Source organism: Podarcis cretensis (genome assembly GCF_951804945.1).
Source record: "Podarcis cretensis genome assembly, chromosome: 9".
In the NCBI taxonomy this organism is placed as follows: domain Eukaryota; kingdom Metazoa; phylum Chordata; class Lepidosauria; order Squamata; family Lacertidae; genus Podarcis; species Podarcis cretensis.
Window position 1 is genome coordinate 56,285,685 of NC_137178.1, and position 17,122 is coordinate 56,302,806.

Genomic DNA, 17,122 nt, shown 5'->3' on the forward strand with positions numbered 1-17,122 from the left:
GTAGAATGTGTTAATACTACTGCACACATGACTTGAGGTAATTAATGCCCAGTGTATGCCATTTATCTTATCTATATAAGTTTTGTAACTGAGGTTGCCAAGCAACTTACTAGGTGAGCCTTAAAACAGTTTTAGTTTCACATAGAATTGGTTGGCTATGTAAGCTGTATAAACAAACGCCAAGAAAGAGCATGCCCTTTTGTAGAAAAGCTTTGCCGTTAAAGGTTTACAAAAAGTAGTGTAAAGACCAATATATACATAACTACTGTAGCTTTAAGGTTTAATCTGGGATGGGCAAAAATTGATTTCAACTCAAGTAAGAATTCAGTAAGGTAAAGGTAAAGGTACCCCTGACTGTTAGGTCCAGTCACGAACGACTCTGGGGTTGCGGTGCTGATCTTGCTTTACTGGCCGAGGGAGCTGGCGTACAGCTTCCGGGTCATGTGGCCAGTATGACTAAGCTGCTTCTGGTGAACCAGAGCAGCGCACGGAAACACCATTTATCTTCCCGCTGTAGTGGTACCTATTTATCTACTTGCACTTTGACGTGCTTTTGAACTGCTTGGTTGGCAGGAGCAGGGACAAAGCAATGGGAACTCACCCCATCGATCAGAACCACTGACCTTCTGATCGGCAAGCCCTAGGCTCAGTGGTTTAGACCACAGTGCCACCCTCGTCCCTCTAAGGTGTAGGGTAGCAATGGGCTAAATATGCATAGAATTAAAACACCATGTTAAGTACTTTGCTCATCAATGGGAAGTGACTTTATCCCACATAAGGATACCCGCAGATTCCTTTATAGACCCAAAGCTGCAGCAGACAGGTACAGTGAGAATTCCATATGTAACTTAATAATTGTTTTAACTGACCTGTTTATTTATTGTTGTCTTTATTATTTTTGGTTCTATCAGATCCTTTTTATGATATGGTGAGCCTCCTTGTGTAGGCTATATCCAAAATGGTGGAATAGGAATAATTTTATAAACAATTGTTGGACAAAGGGTAATATGGAATTTCAAAAGGCAATATTAACTGGGTTATTCTGCAGTTGCAATTAGGGTGTGTGTTCACTGTTCTGGGAGAAAACATTTTATTTTGATTTCACGAGGGAAGCAAAGTATTGAATAATAGTATTGTTAGTTCTTATCACCTGCTGAGACAAAGCCTTAATATGTGTAAATACAATTTGCACAAGGGGGAAAGAACTGGTGGTTGTATTTGATCTAGGGACACCTTTTCAAACCTATCCAGGGGAAGAAAGCCATATCAAGGCCATTTAATCTTGACAAACCCTCATCTTTTAAAGATACTAATAACTCCACGTGTTATGCAATACAAAGGCCAGATGCAAAGGACACATACAACTGGAAGCCAAGAGGACCCAGAAGAAGATAGAATACCATAATATTCTCAACGAACTGACTCGGAAAAGAAAAAACTAATGCTTTTTAATGGCAAACTTTTCTCCTTCACAGTGTAATCATACTCCTGCTGGGAATTGGCCCTATTGAATTAAATAGGACTTACTTTTGGATAGGCATGTACAAGATTGTTTTGCTATTCTCATTATTGTATAGAGTAGCACAAATACATTGAATTAAATAAGCTGTTTGTATGCTCCAAGATGGGGACGCAGATGGCGCTGTGGGTTAAAGCCTCAGCGCCTAGGGCTTGCCGATCGAAAGGTTGGCGGTTCGAATCCCTGCGGCGGGGTGCGCTCCCGCTGCTCGGTCCCAGCGCCTGCCAACCTAGCAGTTCGAAAGCACCTCCAGGTGCAAGTAGATAAATAGGGACCGCTTACCAGCGGGAAGGTAAACGGCGTTTCCGTGTGCGGCTCTGGCTCTGGCTCTGGCTCTGGCTCTGGCTCTGGCTCTGGCCAGAGCAGCGATGTCACGCTGGCCACGTGACCCAGAAGTGTCTCCGGACAGCGCTGGCCCCTGGCCTCTTAAGTGAGATGGGCGCACAACCCCAGAGTCTGTCAAGACTGGCCCGTACGGGCAGGGGTACCTTTACCTTTACCTTTATGCTCCAAGATGTTTTCCAGAAAAAGTTGCCATTTATTAATATTATTATATTTATTATCTGCCCTTCATCAGCAGGTCCCAGGGCAGGTTACAACCATTTTAAATTCAATATTAAAAATTCTGAAAAAGAGCTACAGTCTCAGGAATAGAGTGGTTCCTGATAACACAGATCTCAGGTGTCAAAGGCCAGGGTAAAGCAGTGTGCTATCAGCACTATATGCTTAATGCTGTGGGAGGGAATCCCACAACTTAGGGGCTGCTACAGAGAATGCCATCTCCCATGCCATCATGCAGTCACTTTGAATTCCCGAGGGCAGCAGAACTATCTAACCCTACAGCTCTTCACACCTGAGAGGGTCTGTAGGGAATGAGACTAGCTTTAGCTCTTGTGGAAATGAGTGCTTTCTTCATGTGATAATACTTTGCTAAGAAGATGCAGGGTTTTGGACAAACAGAGTGGGACAGGGCCCCTCTAACAGAGTTCCTGTAGGTTCAAATTGCTAGTCAGCAATGTAAAGGTTCAGTTAAATTGGTCTCTTATTGCCCTTGCCTGGATGTCTTACCACTCAATGAACCACCCAGTCATCGAATCTTTTTGTTTCATGTGTCATTCTTAATTTAGACTTGTTTCTAAAATATACTCAGAGTCGAGTGTGGATTTCATGCTCTTTATTCAGCTCATAGTGGTGAGAAGGAATGGAAGTTTCCCCAAAGTATCTGCTTTATATACATTATTTACACAATGGGCTGCACGTGATTGGCTAATTCTGGGATTCTCCTGTAGGCCAATCAGGTTGTGGATTCACTTCCATCTGGAGCTGGATTGGGTGGCTCCTGCAGACCAATCATACTGCTGCATTGTTCTAGGACCAATCAGACTGCTACATTCTGAATCCTATTGTTCTAGGATCAATCAGACTGCTGCATTTTGGATCCTATTCAACTCAGTACATAACAGTTTCCATCTCATCTTGCCATAGTGTGTAGAGCTTCATTCACAGCAGAACATGCTACATTAAGAAACTAAACAGCAGGATGCTCATGAAATCCCACTTCCTCTTTAAAAAGAAGGATGGAGTTCATTGAGCTATAGTCCATCCCAGAAACTGATCTGGGCCATGCCTGCCTGTTTTACCAAAGCGAGGCACACGGCAGCACCAATGCTCCTCTTAACTATTCATTCGTTTAAAAATTATCTTGTAGTCATCTTTATTCTCATATTCCTTTCAGAATACTTGTCAGGTGCTGTTGTGGTTGCTCGAGAGTAAGCAGGCAGGACTCTGACCTGTGTTTTACAGGCTTTATTTGGGTGCAGACTATTTACAGTGAAGAGCCCCAAGGCTCATGTCTGGCTCAATCGCTAGCAGAATCCGGCAGTGGTCTTTTTTTGTACCTCCCCCAACATAAAAGTTTTGTTACCCCCAACCGTTTCCGCCCCTCCCTGCGCCCCAGACTACTGTGCAGGATGGGCGATGGCAAGGGCATGCTTCCCCCCTCCCTGGCTTGCTCAGGAGCGGCGATAAGGCTCTCACTAGCATCCTCTGGTCCTTGCACCTCTTCTCCACTGGAAGTGGGGGCTTTCCTTCGCAAGATTTTCAGAGGCTCCCTGTAACACAACTGCCCTTCTTTTTCTCGCCTCTGAGCCGATGGCAGTTCCCTGACAATACTCATACCTGTGTTTGTAGTGAGTGAGGCAGATTGCTTTCCCCAAGTGGTTTGCAAGTAAAAGGGGGAAGAGTAAGGGTAACAGCAGATGAACAAGTGCAAATGCAGGCCTATATACTTAGGTAATGGTTCAGTATGAAGTGCCTGCCGGTGACTATGAGTAACAGCTATTAAGATTCTTCTCAGCTCTTTCTGCAGTTTTCACACACCTCCATCAATATTTTTTTAGTCGTCACTGCTTCATTCTTAAAATGAGGTTACTGCTGAATAAAAGCTTGAAACTGTGCTCAGTTATCTGCAGTTTTTGTAAGTGTGCAACTCACAAATGACTTCGCCTTTTATTTCATTCATCACCCACACTATGAAACCATTCTATTTAAAGGTTAATTATGTGCTGTAGCAAACTACTTGACTGAAGCTGATGTAGGCAAATTCTCTTCCTTGAGAATGTACGGCAGCGATATATTTTAATGCATAAATAAATAGATGTGTAGATGTTCATTAAACAAGAAATTATTATTGTTTTTAATAAATTCAGATTTTGAGATGGTGTTTACCTGCTCTGGGGAGAACAGTAGGAATCAGTAAGCTGCTGCTAAGGAATGCAAAGCTCACAACTCTTGTGCAGAGAAGGTGCCCCGCAATCTGTCTTTGCCAAATGATCCCTATTAAACACACACACCACAAAGTGTACTGCTTCATCATTCTCCTGCATGTGTTTTGTCTAGCTAGGAATGAACAGGGTATACACAAACCTCTAAGGTGCTAACAGAACATTGCATGTACAACACATGCTTTCAGAATTTGGGGTTAATTACTGATCTCTGGATCAGCTAATATTTTTTATTAATATTTTTAATAATCCAGTTCTCAGGAGAAATAACTATGAGTGTTTTTCAACAACTACTGGTATATCTGCTGTGGGTGTGGTTGTGAAACTCACTTCACCCTTCTCATGTATTAGCAAATTTCAAAAATTAACAAAGAACAAAGGCACTATAAATACTCGGCCAATCTTTTTTTCAATACCTTGAGACTATTTTCTTAGACAGTATGTTCTGTTGCTTCTTAAGCTTGATATAATCTGAATGAGACTCGCAGCCCTGCATGTATTAACAAGATATGACTTAGAATGTAAGCCAGCAGGCAGGCCTGTGCTATTTCTATTTCTTTGTACGATGCCCAGCACTAAAAATACTGGCTGATATCCAGCTACCTCATAAGAGTAGATCCATTTAAATCAGTGGATTTAATACCCATTGATTTCAATGGGTCAACTCTAGCCAAACTGTGTGTCTGCACAATACTTTCCCACATGCTTTTTGGGTGCTCACTATGGCATGGCCAAGGATACAGGCAGTGATCTTTTGAAGCTATTTCCCTCTGTTGAGTCCAGTTCTGCTTTTTACAAACCCATAAACAATAATTCCCAACACTAGTGACCTGGTGCTCCTACATATGTTCTGTACATGTTTTCAGGGTTGGGACTTTCCAGACCCATAGTAGAGGTTCTGAGTTCTAGCTTCTCATATTCTCTCATTTTCTGGCTTGACCCACAAACTAAAGAATGATTTGATTAGGAGCCAGCATCTCAGAGAGTAAAAGCACATTTTTGCTGGATAAGGAGGTTGGAAGAACCATAGTATCCAAGTTTATTTCATGAAGTTTTCTTGTACCAATATTAGACAATTTTATAATTAGAAACCAAATTCTGTTTTCAGATGGATATCAGAGCTTTTAAAGGCCAGTACAGTATCTGATTTTTACAATACTTTTACCTTGATTCATTTGTCCTATGTTTGAGAGTGAGACCTACAAATCTCTCACTGGAAAGATGACTTATGAACAAATGAGTGACGGCTGCAATGTTGAACACACTTTTTTAGGAAGTAAGCCACCTTGGCATAGCTGTCAACTTACAGATTTGAAAATAAGGGACCAGCAGCCTCGAAAATAAGGGATCAGCAGCCAAAATAAGGGATTTTCCGGGCACAGGTATGTTCAACTTCTGAGCCCCTCCGAGCCAAAGGCAGAAAGCCCAGCCAGCAGCCAAACGAAGCCTCATCAATAAGGGACAGCAGCGGGACATGGCGCTGGGATAAGGGACTGTCCCGCCAAATAAGGGACGCTTGACAGCTATGCCCCTTGGCAGATAGTTGGGCTAATGTCTAAGTCTGAATACAGCAAGTGGGTTGCATTTGTGCCGTTTTTATTTACTTATTCTTATTCCTAAGCAGTGTTGATTTAAGCAGTAATCCAGCCAAACGTAAACACGGAAATGCCAGGTGCTTCTTCAAGTGTTCTTCTGCTCAAGCAGTGTTTGTGTCTTTACATGTCCTGTTAATGTTTGTCTAAACATCATTTATGGAGGCATTTCTAAGCGAAGATGTCATCATATCCACAACTTCCTTCTTGGGGTTTTCTTCCAAATCGGTTTTTAGAGCACCAACCTCTGCCAGTTTCCACTCAAGTTCTGAAATAACAAAGACTGTTGAAACAAACCGAAGTAGCAATATATTTAGCAGTAAATCATTTATATCCCAGTATTAGGATCCAGTATGTTTGGGCCAATGGGGCACTGCCCCACCAACCTCAGTCTGCACCTGCTTGCCTTTTTATTTACATCCAATCCAGGGGCTGGTACATGAAATTTTTACTTTCATGATACAACTCATGTACATAGTATTCACAGACAGAACTCATTGGTTAGCTAAAATATAGTGGGAGGGAGTTATTATTTTACACTGGATAGCACAACACTATTAGAGTAATTTAAAAACCAGCCTTGTAAATAAGTATACAGAAATTATGAGCCCTGAATTGCCTACACATACCTTAAAGTTACCTTCACTAAATAAATACCAAGGCAGCCCATTCTAGTCCTTTTCTAACAAGCTATTTTATACATGTCTTTAAGTAAACAATTATTGCCTTTAGTTGCGAACTTACGCCAAAGCTTTTCAGTAAAGTTACAGTATTCAGTGAATAGTTATCTTGGTTATTCCACATTGAAGCATTTCACACTTCACATGTTCTTTTATGAACTACTGCAACATTTTACTGTAAAATTTATATTACAATACATTAAGCAATTCAGTGGCAGCGTTGGGGCGATCTCCCAGCTATTATGCCCATCACTGGGAGACAGAACAGCCAGAAGAGTCTCTAGTGGCCATTGGCTCAGCAGCTGTAATCCAAAGAGTTGCCATTGGTGTTTAGTTGATTTCATAGATCTTAAGGAGGACCAGGGCAGTCAGATCAGGAGGTCTAGATAAACAGGAAAAGAAGAGGATTTGGAAATAGAGATTGAAACAAACAATGGTACAGAACAATTTGAGAGAAGGGTTAAGGCAGGAAAGGAAGAGCTTGAGAGAGCTAAAACTTGGATAAAGAATGGGTGGAAAGGAGTCATTAATATGGCTAAGATAAAGAAGGCTGCAGTTCACATAAATGTGTTTGCTGAAGTGTTTTGAGCATTACCTTCTACTGTAAGATTTGTTCCTCCACATTCTCTGATTCCAATGAACTTGCCCTTTATCTCTCCATTTTCATACACAAATAACGTAGGTAAGCAACTGTCGTGGTAATTTTCAATACAGCTGTTTGCAATGGCTTTCACAAACTTGGTTTCTGGAAACTTTGTGGCCAGCAGACTGAGGTGTTGATTAATTAACACACACAACGGAATGCTTTAAAAATCCAAAAGAGCAAATGTGTTTGATGGTTAAGCTCTGGCACAAATAAGGAAATGCTAGATTAAAAAAAAAACAACATACACCAAACCGCTATCAACCATTCCACTAAATTCACACTCACATTTTCACATCAGAAGGACAGTATGCTACTTTGGGTTCAATTGTATGGCTGAGTTTCACTCCAGTTGTTTCCCTGCTCAGTTCAGCATGTTGCACCCAATATTTCTGAGCCCTTTACTGAGTACATTTCTAAGCCCATTGCACTAGCCCATTAGCATGAGACTGATACCCATGACATGTTCCCATAGCTATCATCCTATGCATATAAAGCTGTGCTGCATTTTCTTGCCCCAGAACAAAACCCAATACGCCATTTGTATTCATGCTCATTCTAGGATGCATCCCCTTCTATGTAGAGGTTCCTAGCACCCCACAATAGGTACACATATATATATCCCAGACTGCAGCCCTACAAAATTCACAAATAGTCTATTGCTGAGGATGGCAACCTGTGACCCATGTGCTGGCTGTGGCTTATTGAGGTTGTCCCAAACATCTGGGAGGCAGCAGAGTGGGGAAGTTTGGACAATATGGTTCTACCTCCTTTCATGTGTATAGCCTAGGCCTGAGTTCTTCAACCTTGGATCCCCGTAAATTGATGGATTACAACTCACATCATCTCTGACCAGTAGTGAAGCTGCTTGAGGATGGTGAGAGTTGTAGTCCAAGATCATCTAGAGACCCAAGCCTGAGGAACATTGGCTTAGGCCATGCGTGAACTAGTCCACAGTCCTACTCTTACCTATTAAGGGAACCCCCATTTGCTAGTATGACAGGACATTGCAACTGCTGATAGCATATGAACATAGAGAGTTTTCATTGATGTTCCTAAACTGCAGATCTAGAAGAAATCTGGTACACATATTTGCCTCAAGAAAACCAGTCAGAAGTAAGAACGGGTGCCTATTCAAGCCATAACCCAGAGTTAACTTTTTATGTATATAGTTTTATTCTGCCAAATTTTAAAGCACCCTTTTCGAAATTCTCACTATTACCTTGATCTGTACAAATGGATGACAACGCAGACACCTTTTTGTGCATTTGTAACTTCTTTCACATACTGTTCTCCAGAAATTTCTCTGAGTTCTCCAAATCTTTGTCCTTTTTGCAGTTCTTCTAAACGTCGTTTCCTAATTTAACAAAAGTCATGTGAAGTAATAACTTTTCATATGATTATTAATAGACACTGGAGAGAAAGTTTGACAGTGGGTGGGAGGGCTATGATCACTCCTGTTCCTTACAGGTTTAGAAAAAGGAGCATTGTTAGATGTGGGGAACGGTTTATTCAAATACACATGCAGCCTGTCAACATAAGTGTGGACAAGGTTACAAAATAGGAATAACAAGAGGGCAGAAAAATAATTTGAGCAATATGCCAACTTTGAGTAGTGAATACAGCATGCAGGAACTTTGGATATGGTAATCACTAGGTGGCACTAGTGGCTCATGAAAAAGAAATTCTATCAACGTTAGAAATAAAATTTATTTATCCCGTAGTAAATGGATTTCAGATAGTTAAAGCAACAAAGACACTTGTGATATCTTAAAGACTAAGAAATTTATTGTAGCAGAAGCTTTCATGGATTACAGTCCCCCTAGGAAACTAAATAAGTTAAATTATGCAGTAGTGTTTTAGAAAGGGGATTGGGGGGTTATATAGATAAGAATTGTGTCCTTTTTCTATACTTAATCTCCAGCTTAGAATATTCTTACTCAGTATTGGCTTTGAGAGTGGTTACTAGTAGCTTGGCATACCTATACATTTCAACTGCTTTTCTGTCTTCCTCGTCAAATTCATCTTCAGCTTCTTTGAGTTGTTTCAGGTTCATTTTTTCATATGGCTTCACTAAAAGAAGAATTGGGGGGGGGGGAATGAACACGCATATTTCTGGGATTACATTTCTGGGATTAAACAAATTTTGAATCTGTTTCCAAAAGGAGTATCTGACAGAGGAACCTGAATGGGAAACTTCCATGCTTACAATATTCTAGTTTATGGCTATTGTGCAATAAGCTTTCAATAGAGTCAATTTCCAGATATATGCTAATGATGCCTGTTTATATATACATTCAGAAAAAGTGTATCTGCCTATTCTTCTGCACCACAGCTGATTTAAAATGCAGTTTCAGGATCATATAGATGAAGGAGCAAATTTATTTTCCTTCCAGTGGATAGGACACAAAGCAGCAAGTTTGAATTGTAATAAAGGCTGTTTGTTTAAAACTCACTGCTTGTAGAAAGTTGGACAATCAGGAAATGTCTAGGTTAGAATAGAATCTTTCCCACTGCATATTAGTTTTCCATTACTTGAACAATGTCTTGGTGAACAATAGATCTGCTATCTGTCCTCTCAAGTATCACAATCCCAGGAAGGCTGAACTATATGCCTTTTCTTAATGTGTAGATAAACCTTTATATTCTGCAAGGCAGGGACAACTTTACTTCTCTATTGTACTATGCTGCCTGGTACAGTGCTGAAATGATGGGTCTTAATTTTAATAATTGGCAATACTTTTCACAACTACACTTACCTTCTGCTTCTTTCTGTAAACGTAAAACCATTTCTTCAACTTCATCCTTAACCTCTTCTTTTGGAGGCAGTATACCAAAATCTCTTAGTATGTCATTCCATTCTGTATCTTCGTTCGGATCCTTTTGCAAAAGGAATGCAAAATATCACCAATATACAGTAATCTGGCTTGAATCTAAAGAAGTACTATCAGAATTCTGCCCCTTCTTCTTCATCACAGCCACCTTGAAGGATGGGCTAAGGAACAGCTTAGGTTGATACTCCAGCAGCAAATGGAGCAGCAGAAACAGCAATTTAAGAGTGCAACTGGACTTCTCCGCAACCCTTCCCCTCCGCAGGGAGGTGGGACCGATTCGGATGGTCCGCCCCCGCCACTTAATGGATCCAATTGGCTTCCAGAGAGTGGTAGGGGATGCTTTATCCCAAGTTGATGGCCTTTCAGCTGATTCCCTGGTGGCACGCTGGAATGCGGAGTTAACCAGAGCTATTGACTGTCTGGCTCCGAAGCGCCCTCTCCGATTGCATGGAGCCCGGACAGCCCCGTGGTTTTCCCCGGAGCTGAGGGTGATGAAACAATCGTTGAGACGGCTAGAGCGCCGGTGGCGGAAAACTCATTCTGAATCAGACCGGACACGGGTTAGAGCTCAACGTCGAGCCTACCAAGTGGCAATGGCGACGGCGAAGAGGGCCTTCTTCGCCGCCTCCATTGCATCTGCAGAAAACAGCAGCAGGAGACTTTTTCAGGTGGTTCGCAGTTTATCGGAACCACCTGTACCACCGGGGCCTGGTAGGGACCCCAAGATCTCCTGCAATGCTTTTGCAAAGTTTTTTGCAGATAAAATCGCTCAGATTCAGAAGGAGGTAGACTCCACAGTGGGAGCAGGGCCAGGGCGGGAGAGTGCTAGAGTTCTGTCTGGTCCTGTTATATGGGATCAATTCCAATCTGTTACCTCCGAGGATGTGGACAGGCTGCTTGGACGAGTGAAACCGACCACCTGTCTCCTTGATCCTTGCCCATCCTGGCTGATAAAAGCGAGCCGGGAAGGGCTGGGCGATGGGCTTTGCGGGGTGGTGAATGCTTCCCTCTGTGAGGGAGCCTTCCCAGACCCGCTGAAAGAGGCGGTCATTAAACCGCTTCTTAAAAAAACATCTTTAGACCCGGCCAATTTGGCCAACTATCGCCCAGTCTCAAATCTGCCATTCTTGGGCAAGGTGATTGAGCGGGTGGTTGCTGAACAACTCCAAGCACGCCTGGAGGAAACGGACCATTTGGATCCCTTCCAATCGGGATTCAGGCCTCACCATGGGACTGAAACTGCCTTGGTCGCGCTGGTTGATGATCTCCGGCGGGCTAGGGACAAAGGTGAGAGCTGTTTCCTAGTTCTGCTGGATCTCTCAGCGGCCTTTGACACCATCGACCATAACATCCTTCTGGACCGTCTAGAGGGGCTGGGAGCTGGGGGCACTGTTATACAGTGGTTTCGCTCCTTTCTCCTGGGCCGTGTTCAGAAAGTGGTGGTGGGGGATGAGTGTTCAGACCCTTGGGCCCTCACTTGTGGGGTACCTCAGGGTTCCGTCCTCTCCCCCATGCTTTTTAACATCTATATGAAGCCGCTGGGAGAGATCATCAGGGGGTTTGGACTGGGTGTTCATCAGTATGCAGATGACACCCAGCTCTACCTCTCCTTTAAATCAGAACCAGTGAAGGCGGTGAAGGTCCTGTGTGAGTGCCTGGAGGCGGTTGGAGGTTGGATGGCGGCTAACAGATTGAGGTTGAATCCTGACAAGACAGAAGTACTGTTTTTGGGGGACAGGAGGCGGGCAGGTGTGGAGGATTCCCTGGTCCTGAATGGGGTAACTGTGCCCCTGAAGGACCAGGTGCGCAGCCTGGGAGTCATTTTGGACTCACAGCTGTCCATGGAGGCACAGGTTAACTCTGTGTCCAGGGCAGCTGTCTACCAGCTCCACCTGGTACGCAGGCTAAGACCCTACCTCCCCGCGGACTGTCTCGCCAGAGTGGTGCATGCTCTGGTTATCTCACGCTTGGACTACTGCAACGCGCTCTACGTGGGGCTACCTTTGAAGGTGACCCGGAAACTGCAATTAATCCAGAATGCGGCAGCTAGACTGGTGACTGGGAGTGGCCGCTGGGACCACATAACACCGGTTCTGAGAGATCTGCACTGGCTCCCAGTACGTTTCCGAGCACGATTCAAAGTGTTGGTGCTGACCTTTAAAGCCCTAAACGGCCTCGGTCCTGTATACCTGAAGGAGCATCTCCACCCCCATCGTTCAGCCCGGACACTGAGATCCAGCGCCGAGGGCCTTCTGGCGGTTCCCTCATTGCGAGAAGTGAGGCTACAGGGAACCAGACAGAGGGCCTTCTCGGTAGTGGCACCCACCCTGTGGAACGCCCTCCCATCAGATGTCAAAGAGATAAAGAATTACCTGACATTCAGAAGACATCTTAAGGCAGCCCTGTTCAGGGAAGTTTTTAATATGTAATGCTGTACTGTTTTTAACACTGATTGGGAGCCGCCCAGAGTGGCTGGGGAAACTCAGCCAGATGGGCGGGGTATAAATAATATTATTATTATTATTATTATTATTATTATTATTATTATTATTATTATTATTATAAGAGTCCGGAAGAGGAGACAAAAGCTATGTACCAGGAACACCCAGGAGCAAATGGGGCAGCTAAAAAGCTCCTTCGAAGAGAAAAGGGAGACTCCATGCGAGGAGCCGAGGGCCCTGCCTGATCAGCCACTACAAGGGGTTAAGATTGACCCTGAAGACCAGCTGCAGTATACTCAGGCTGCAGGGGAGGCTGAAGAGATCCACGGACAGAATGATTAGCTGAAAAACTTGGACTGTAAAGAGTTGCAGTCAGTACCAGAAGGAGAGGTTGTTTGTCCAGGAGCCTGCCAGTGTGGAAGACACAGAAAGCTGAAGCCCCCAAAATTGGAGGGAGTCAGGCCAGAGAAGGAAGAAAGTGCCCCCGAGAAGAGTAAACTACAGGCTGGAGGTGAGGAGTGGATGATGATAGCTCCCCCCCCCCCTTCATATTCCATCTGTGAAAGAAAAATTCAGGAGAAGTTGCAGGCATGTGTGTATGTATATGAGGTCACCCATGGTCTTTTGAGTTTTGAGGGCCAGGATAGTTCCCTGCCTCTGTTTGGGTGCATGATATACTCAGGAGATTGTGAGAATGAACAGAGAGGTGTGGGTTTTTTTGCTGCCAACTTTGGATGGATTAAGTCAGCTAGTCCTGAAGAGGATGCCCCCATATAAAGGCTGGTAGTTAATAGACAAAAGCTAGGGCCAGTGTTGTGTGAGAGAGCTGGAAGCAGGGTGTAGGCAGAAGTCAGAGTGTGAGAGCTCTGCCTGACTTTATGCTTGACTCCAAGGCTGTGACTATGGGAGAAACAAGACCCTTTTGGAGTGTTAATGCTGTGAGCCCCTCCATCTTCGACTCAGGTTGTATATATGTGTAACTAAACCATATATCCTAAAGACACCACAGTCCCTTCTTCCCTCATTCCAAAGAAACCCAACCCCAAGTAAGTGCCTGGGACCCAACAGGTGGGAGACTTGGAATTCACTTGTCTGCTTCCTTATTCCTGAATAGACCACTGCATTTGTAGGCCTGAGGAATAGAAGACCAGGGCCTTAAAGTTTATTTTCCATAGTTTCACAAAAAACGACTTTGGATACTAGCTGTAATCCACAAACCTCTCATTTTGTAGTACTCTCACTTTCAGTCAAGTTATCCCTTTGGAGAAATATTATTTGCGTAGCAAGAGATTGGAAAGTGTTACTATTAGCAGGAGTGCTTTATGCAGTGTGTCTCACACTTATTCGGAATCCCTGGCAGATTATTCCTCTAGTTGGGTTTCAAAATATGTTGTTGAGACAGAAGATAAATTAAATCAGAGGCAAAGGCAATAGCCTGTCTTTTGTCTCTTCTAATAAGGATTTATGAATCTTCTCCTGAATGCTGAAATTGGATTACTTTGAGATGAGATATGGTTTTCTATTACTCAAGCTGAGACAGGCTTTAAAGATGAAATACTTACATCCCTAAGGATTTAGAAACTATCACAGAATCTTCAATTAAACATGTAGTACATGTAAAGTATGTGGAAGAGCAACTAGGTGACACAATGGCAGTGTTATAAAATGAAATAGGGTGGACTGGATAATTATAAATACAACAAAGGTTGCATGTGGAGAGCTCCTGTTCAGGGTTCCAGTCAGTGAACCATATCCTCTTCCAGGATACTCCATTCCATGTCCTTTTTTCTACCTCCACCTATAGCAATCAGCATTCTGTGTCCTGCTTGTAGAGCTGGGTAGGAATACCGTAGGTGAAATGGCTGTAATTCTGTAACTGGACTGAGCTGAAAATGCAGCAAGTTTCTGGAAAGCCAATGCTCAGGACCAAGGTGGAACATTCTGGAGCTTTGATTAGTTGGGTGAAATACATATTTTGAAAAGCTATAGGAAGAAGATAAACCAAACTACAGGGGAACATTGGTTCTCAAACGCCTTGGTACTTGAACATTTCGGCTCCCAAACACCAAAAACCCAGAAGTAAGTGTTCTGGTTTTCAAAAGTTTTTCAGAAGCCAAATGTCTGATGCAGCTGTCAACTGTTGTTTCTGGGGCACCTGCGCCAGTTGGAAGCCGCGCCTTGGTTTTCGAACGTTTCAGAAGTCAAACGGACTTCCGGAATGGATTACATTTGAGAACCAAGGTACCACTGTATATTTGACTCCAAGAAACACCCAATACCTTAAGAGAGAGCCTGGAAAATCCAGGACACAAGGTCAGTTGTTAAGACCTAAATCTGAAAAATCCATACGATATTGAATCCTCTATCAGTTTGATAGCCCGAATCTAAAGGTAAAGGTACCCCTGCCCGTACGGGCCAGTCTTGCCAGACTCTAGGGTTGTGCGCTCATCTCACTCTATAGGCCGGGAGCCAGCGCTGTCCACAGACACTTCCGGGTCACATGGCCAGCGTGAGAAGCTGCATCTGGCGAGCCAGCGCAGCACACGGAACACCATTTACCTTCCCGCTGGTAAGCGGTCGCTATTTATCTACTTGCACCCGGGGCTGCTTTTGAACTGCTAGGTTGGCAGGCGCTGGGACCGAACAACGGGAGTGCACCCCGCCGCGGGGATTCGAACCGCCGACCATGCAATCGGCAAGTCCTAGGCGCTGAGGCTTTTATCCACAGTGCCACCCGCGTCCCCAAGCGCCACCCGCGTCCCCAGCGCCACCCACGTCCCCAATCTAGCTGATGTTAATTGTGAGAACATCCCATTGAAACCAGTGGCATTAATCCCCTTCAACGGGAATTTGCTGGAGTGGGGCTGGTATACGTTCGCTCTCCTAAGATTAAAGCATACCTGGAAGGTATGCAACACCTTTTTAAACCTGTTTTGTATTCATGCCTGCTGATGTTATAGACACCAAGGACCTGGTAGGGAGAGTGAAGAGCCTTCACTGATTTCCTTCCCATGCACACAGAGCTGCACCCAAAAGTGCTAAGGAATCTGAAATACATACTTTTATTCATGTCTGCAATCTTCAATTATAAATTCACCAAATCCCTGGCAATTATGCTGCATAAGTACATAAAATACTACCACACATTTGTCTTAAATGTAAAGGGTAAAGGGACCCCTGACTGTTAAGTCCAGTTGCAGACGACTCTGGGGTTGTGGCACTCATCTTGCTTTATTGGCCGAGGGAGCTGGCATTTGTCCGCAGAAAGCTTCCGGATCACGTGGCCAGCATGACTAAGCCGCTTCTCGCGAACCAGAGCAGCGCACAGAAACGCTGTTTACCTTCCCGCCGGAGCGATACCTATTTATCTACTTGCACTTGACGTGCTTTCGAACTGCTAGGTTGGCAAGAGCAAGGATCAAGCAACAGGAGCTCACCCCATCGCGGGGATTCGAACCGCCGACCTTCTGATCGGCAAGCCCTAGGCTCTGGTTTCGACTACAGCACCACCCACGTCCCTTATTTGTATTAAAGGGATGCACAAAAGCTGAAACACCATTTAAATATTTAAAGGAGCAAAATGCTATACAGTTTAAGACATACTTTTTAAACTGATAGTTAGGCTGCCGATATCACAAACAGCAATCCACAAATCTGTGGCGAGACGGCACATGGAATAAATTGGGGTTGGAAAAGGTTTCAGAAAGGGCAACCAAAATGATAAAGGGGATGAAGCAACTCCCCTACGAGGTTGCAAGATTTTGGACGTTTTAGTTTAGAGAAAAGGTAAGATGTGACACGATACAAGTATATTAAAACTTTCCACGGCATGGCGCAAGTAGCTAGAGAAAACGTTTTCTCCCTCTCTTGCAACACTAGAATGCAATGAAGCTGCATGTTGGAAGATTCAAGACAGATAAAAGAAAGTTCTTCATATAGTGTGCATAGTTAAACTATGGAACTGCCTATAGTGAACTGCTACAACAGTGGATTACATTCTATCTTTCTGACCTGCATGTTGTCTTGCTTGTGTGCAGCAAAAGTGACCCCTTGCCACCTGGCCCTGGAGTGCCAGTGAAATATGAGGCCAGGCCTGCGCCTAGTTGGCAAGCCGGGTAGATAGAATGACCAGGCAACTGCTTCAGAACACTACTTATTGTGGAGAACATGTGGGAGGAGCCAGCTATGAGATGCCAACTGCCATTGTGAGAGCTCCATCTTCTTTTGTAGCGGTGAGTCTCAGTGATAAGTTTACACGAAAGAGGTGGTAGGTAGGACAGTGCTAAATTTATCAGTGCGCTCTCAACTATTTATTCCCCATCCATTGATCAAGTTCAGGTTAATGACATAAGACTGTTGTGGGACACAATTGTTTGGCGCTACAAAACAAGGCTGCCTGCTCTTTCGCCTTTTCTATTTACAACAGCCATCAACATTTTGGCCAATAAATCAGTCAACCCTGGCACTCTAGGTTTAACATTAGAAAGAAGAGAAAAAGGAGGTAGGTAGGTGTAGATTATACACACACACAAAATGGAAAAATGTGTAATTGTTAAAGGTGCGTTCATTCTGCAAACTGGTATCGCCAGCTTTTTTTATATACATGGTGGGCACAATCTGAAGCGAAGAT

The 17,122-nt window shown here is 43.8% G+C and overlaps 2 protein-coding genes across 13 annotated transcripts in view; one reads left to right on the plus strand and one right to left on the minus strand.

Moving 5' to 3' along the window:
- Positions 1-17,122, plus strand: part of EXOC1L (exocyst complex component 1 like) — a gene marked incomplete at its 5' end in the record, with an annotated part of 112,863 nt that overhangs the window by 2,783 nt on the left and 92,958 nt on the right. For 11 of the 12 annotated variants that reach the window (XR_013842243.1, XR_013842244.1, XR_013842245.1 and 8 more), the window contains one exon: positions 16,530-16,724. The exons of the other annotated variant lie outside the window; for it this stretch is intronic. The remainder of the gene's footprint in view (positions 1-16,529; positions 16,725-17,122) is intronic. 12 annotated transcript variants of the gene reach the window in all.
- Positions 5,878-16,620, minus strand: PDCL2 (phosducin like 2). The gene is made up of 6 exons (XM_079990078.1): positions 16,504-16,620; positions 9,977-10,097; positions 9,200-9,290; positions 8,440-8,574; positions 7,170-7,378; positions 5,878-6,162 (listed from the first exon to the last, which is right to left on the minus strand). The coding sequence occupies exons 1-6, from the start codon at positions 16,507-16,509 to the stop codon at positions 6,041-6,043; spliced, it is 684 nt and encodes a 227-aa protein (XP_079846204.1). The 5' UTR covers positions 16,510-16,620; the 3' UTR covers positions 5,878-6,040.

Bases quoted from the DNA above. Each gene is read 5' to 3' on its own strand.
- PDCL2 (XM_079990078.1), bottom strand. The intron at 7,379-8,439 runs GTAATAGTGAGA...GGATTTTTAAAG, and splicing joins ATCCATTTGTACAGATCAAG to CATTCCGTTGTGTGTGTTAA. The intron at 6,163-7,169 runs GTAATGCTCAAA...TTGTTATTTCAG, and splicing joins AACAAATCTTACAGTAGAAG to AACTTGAGTGGAAACTGGCA.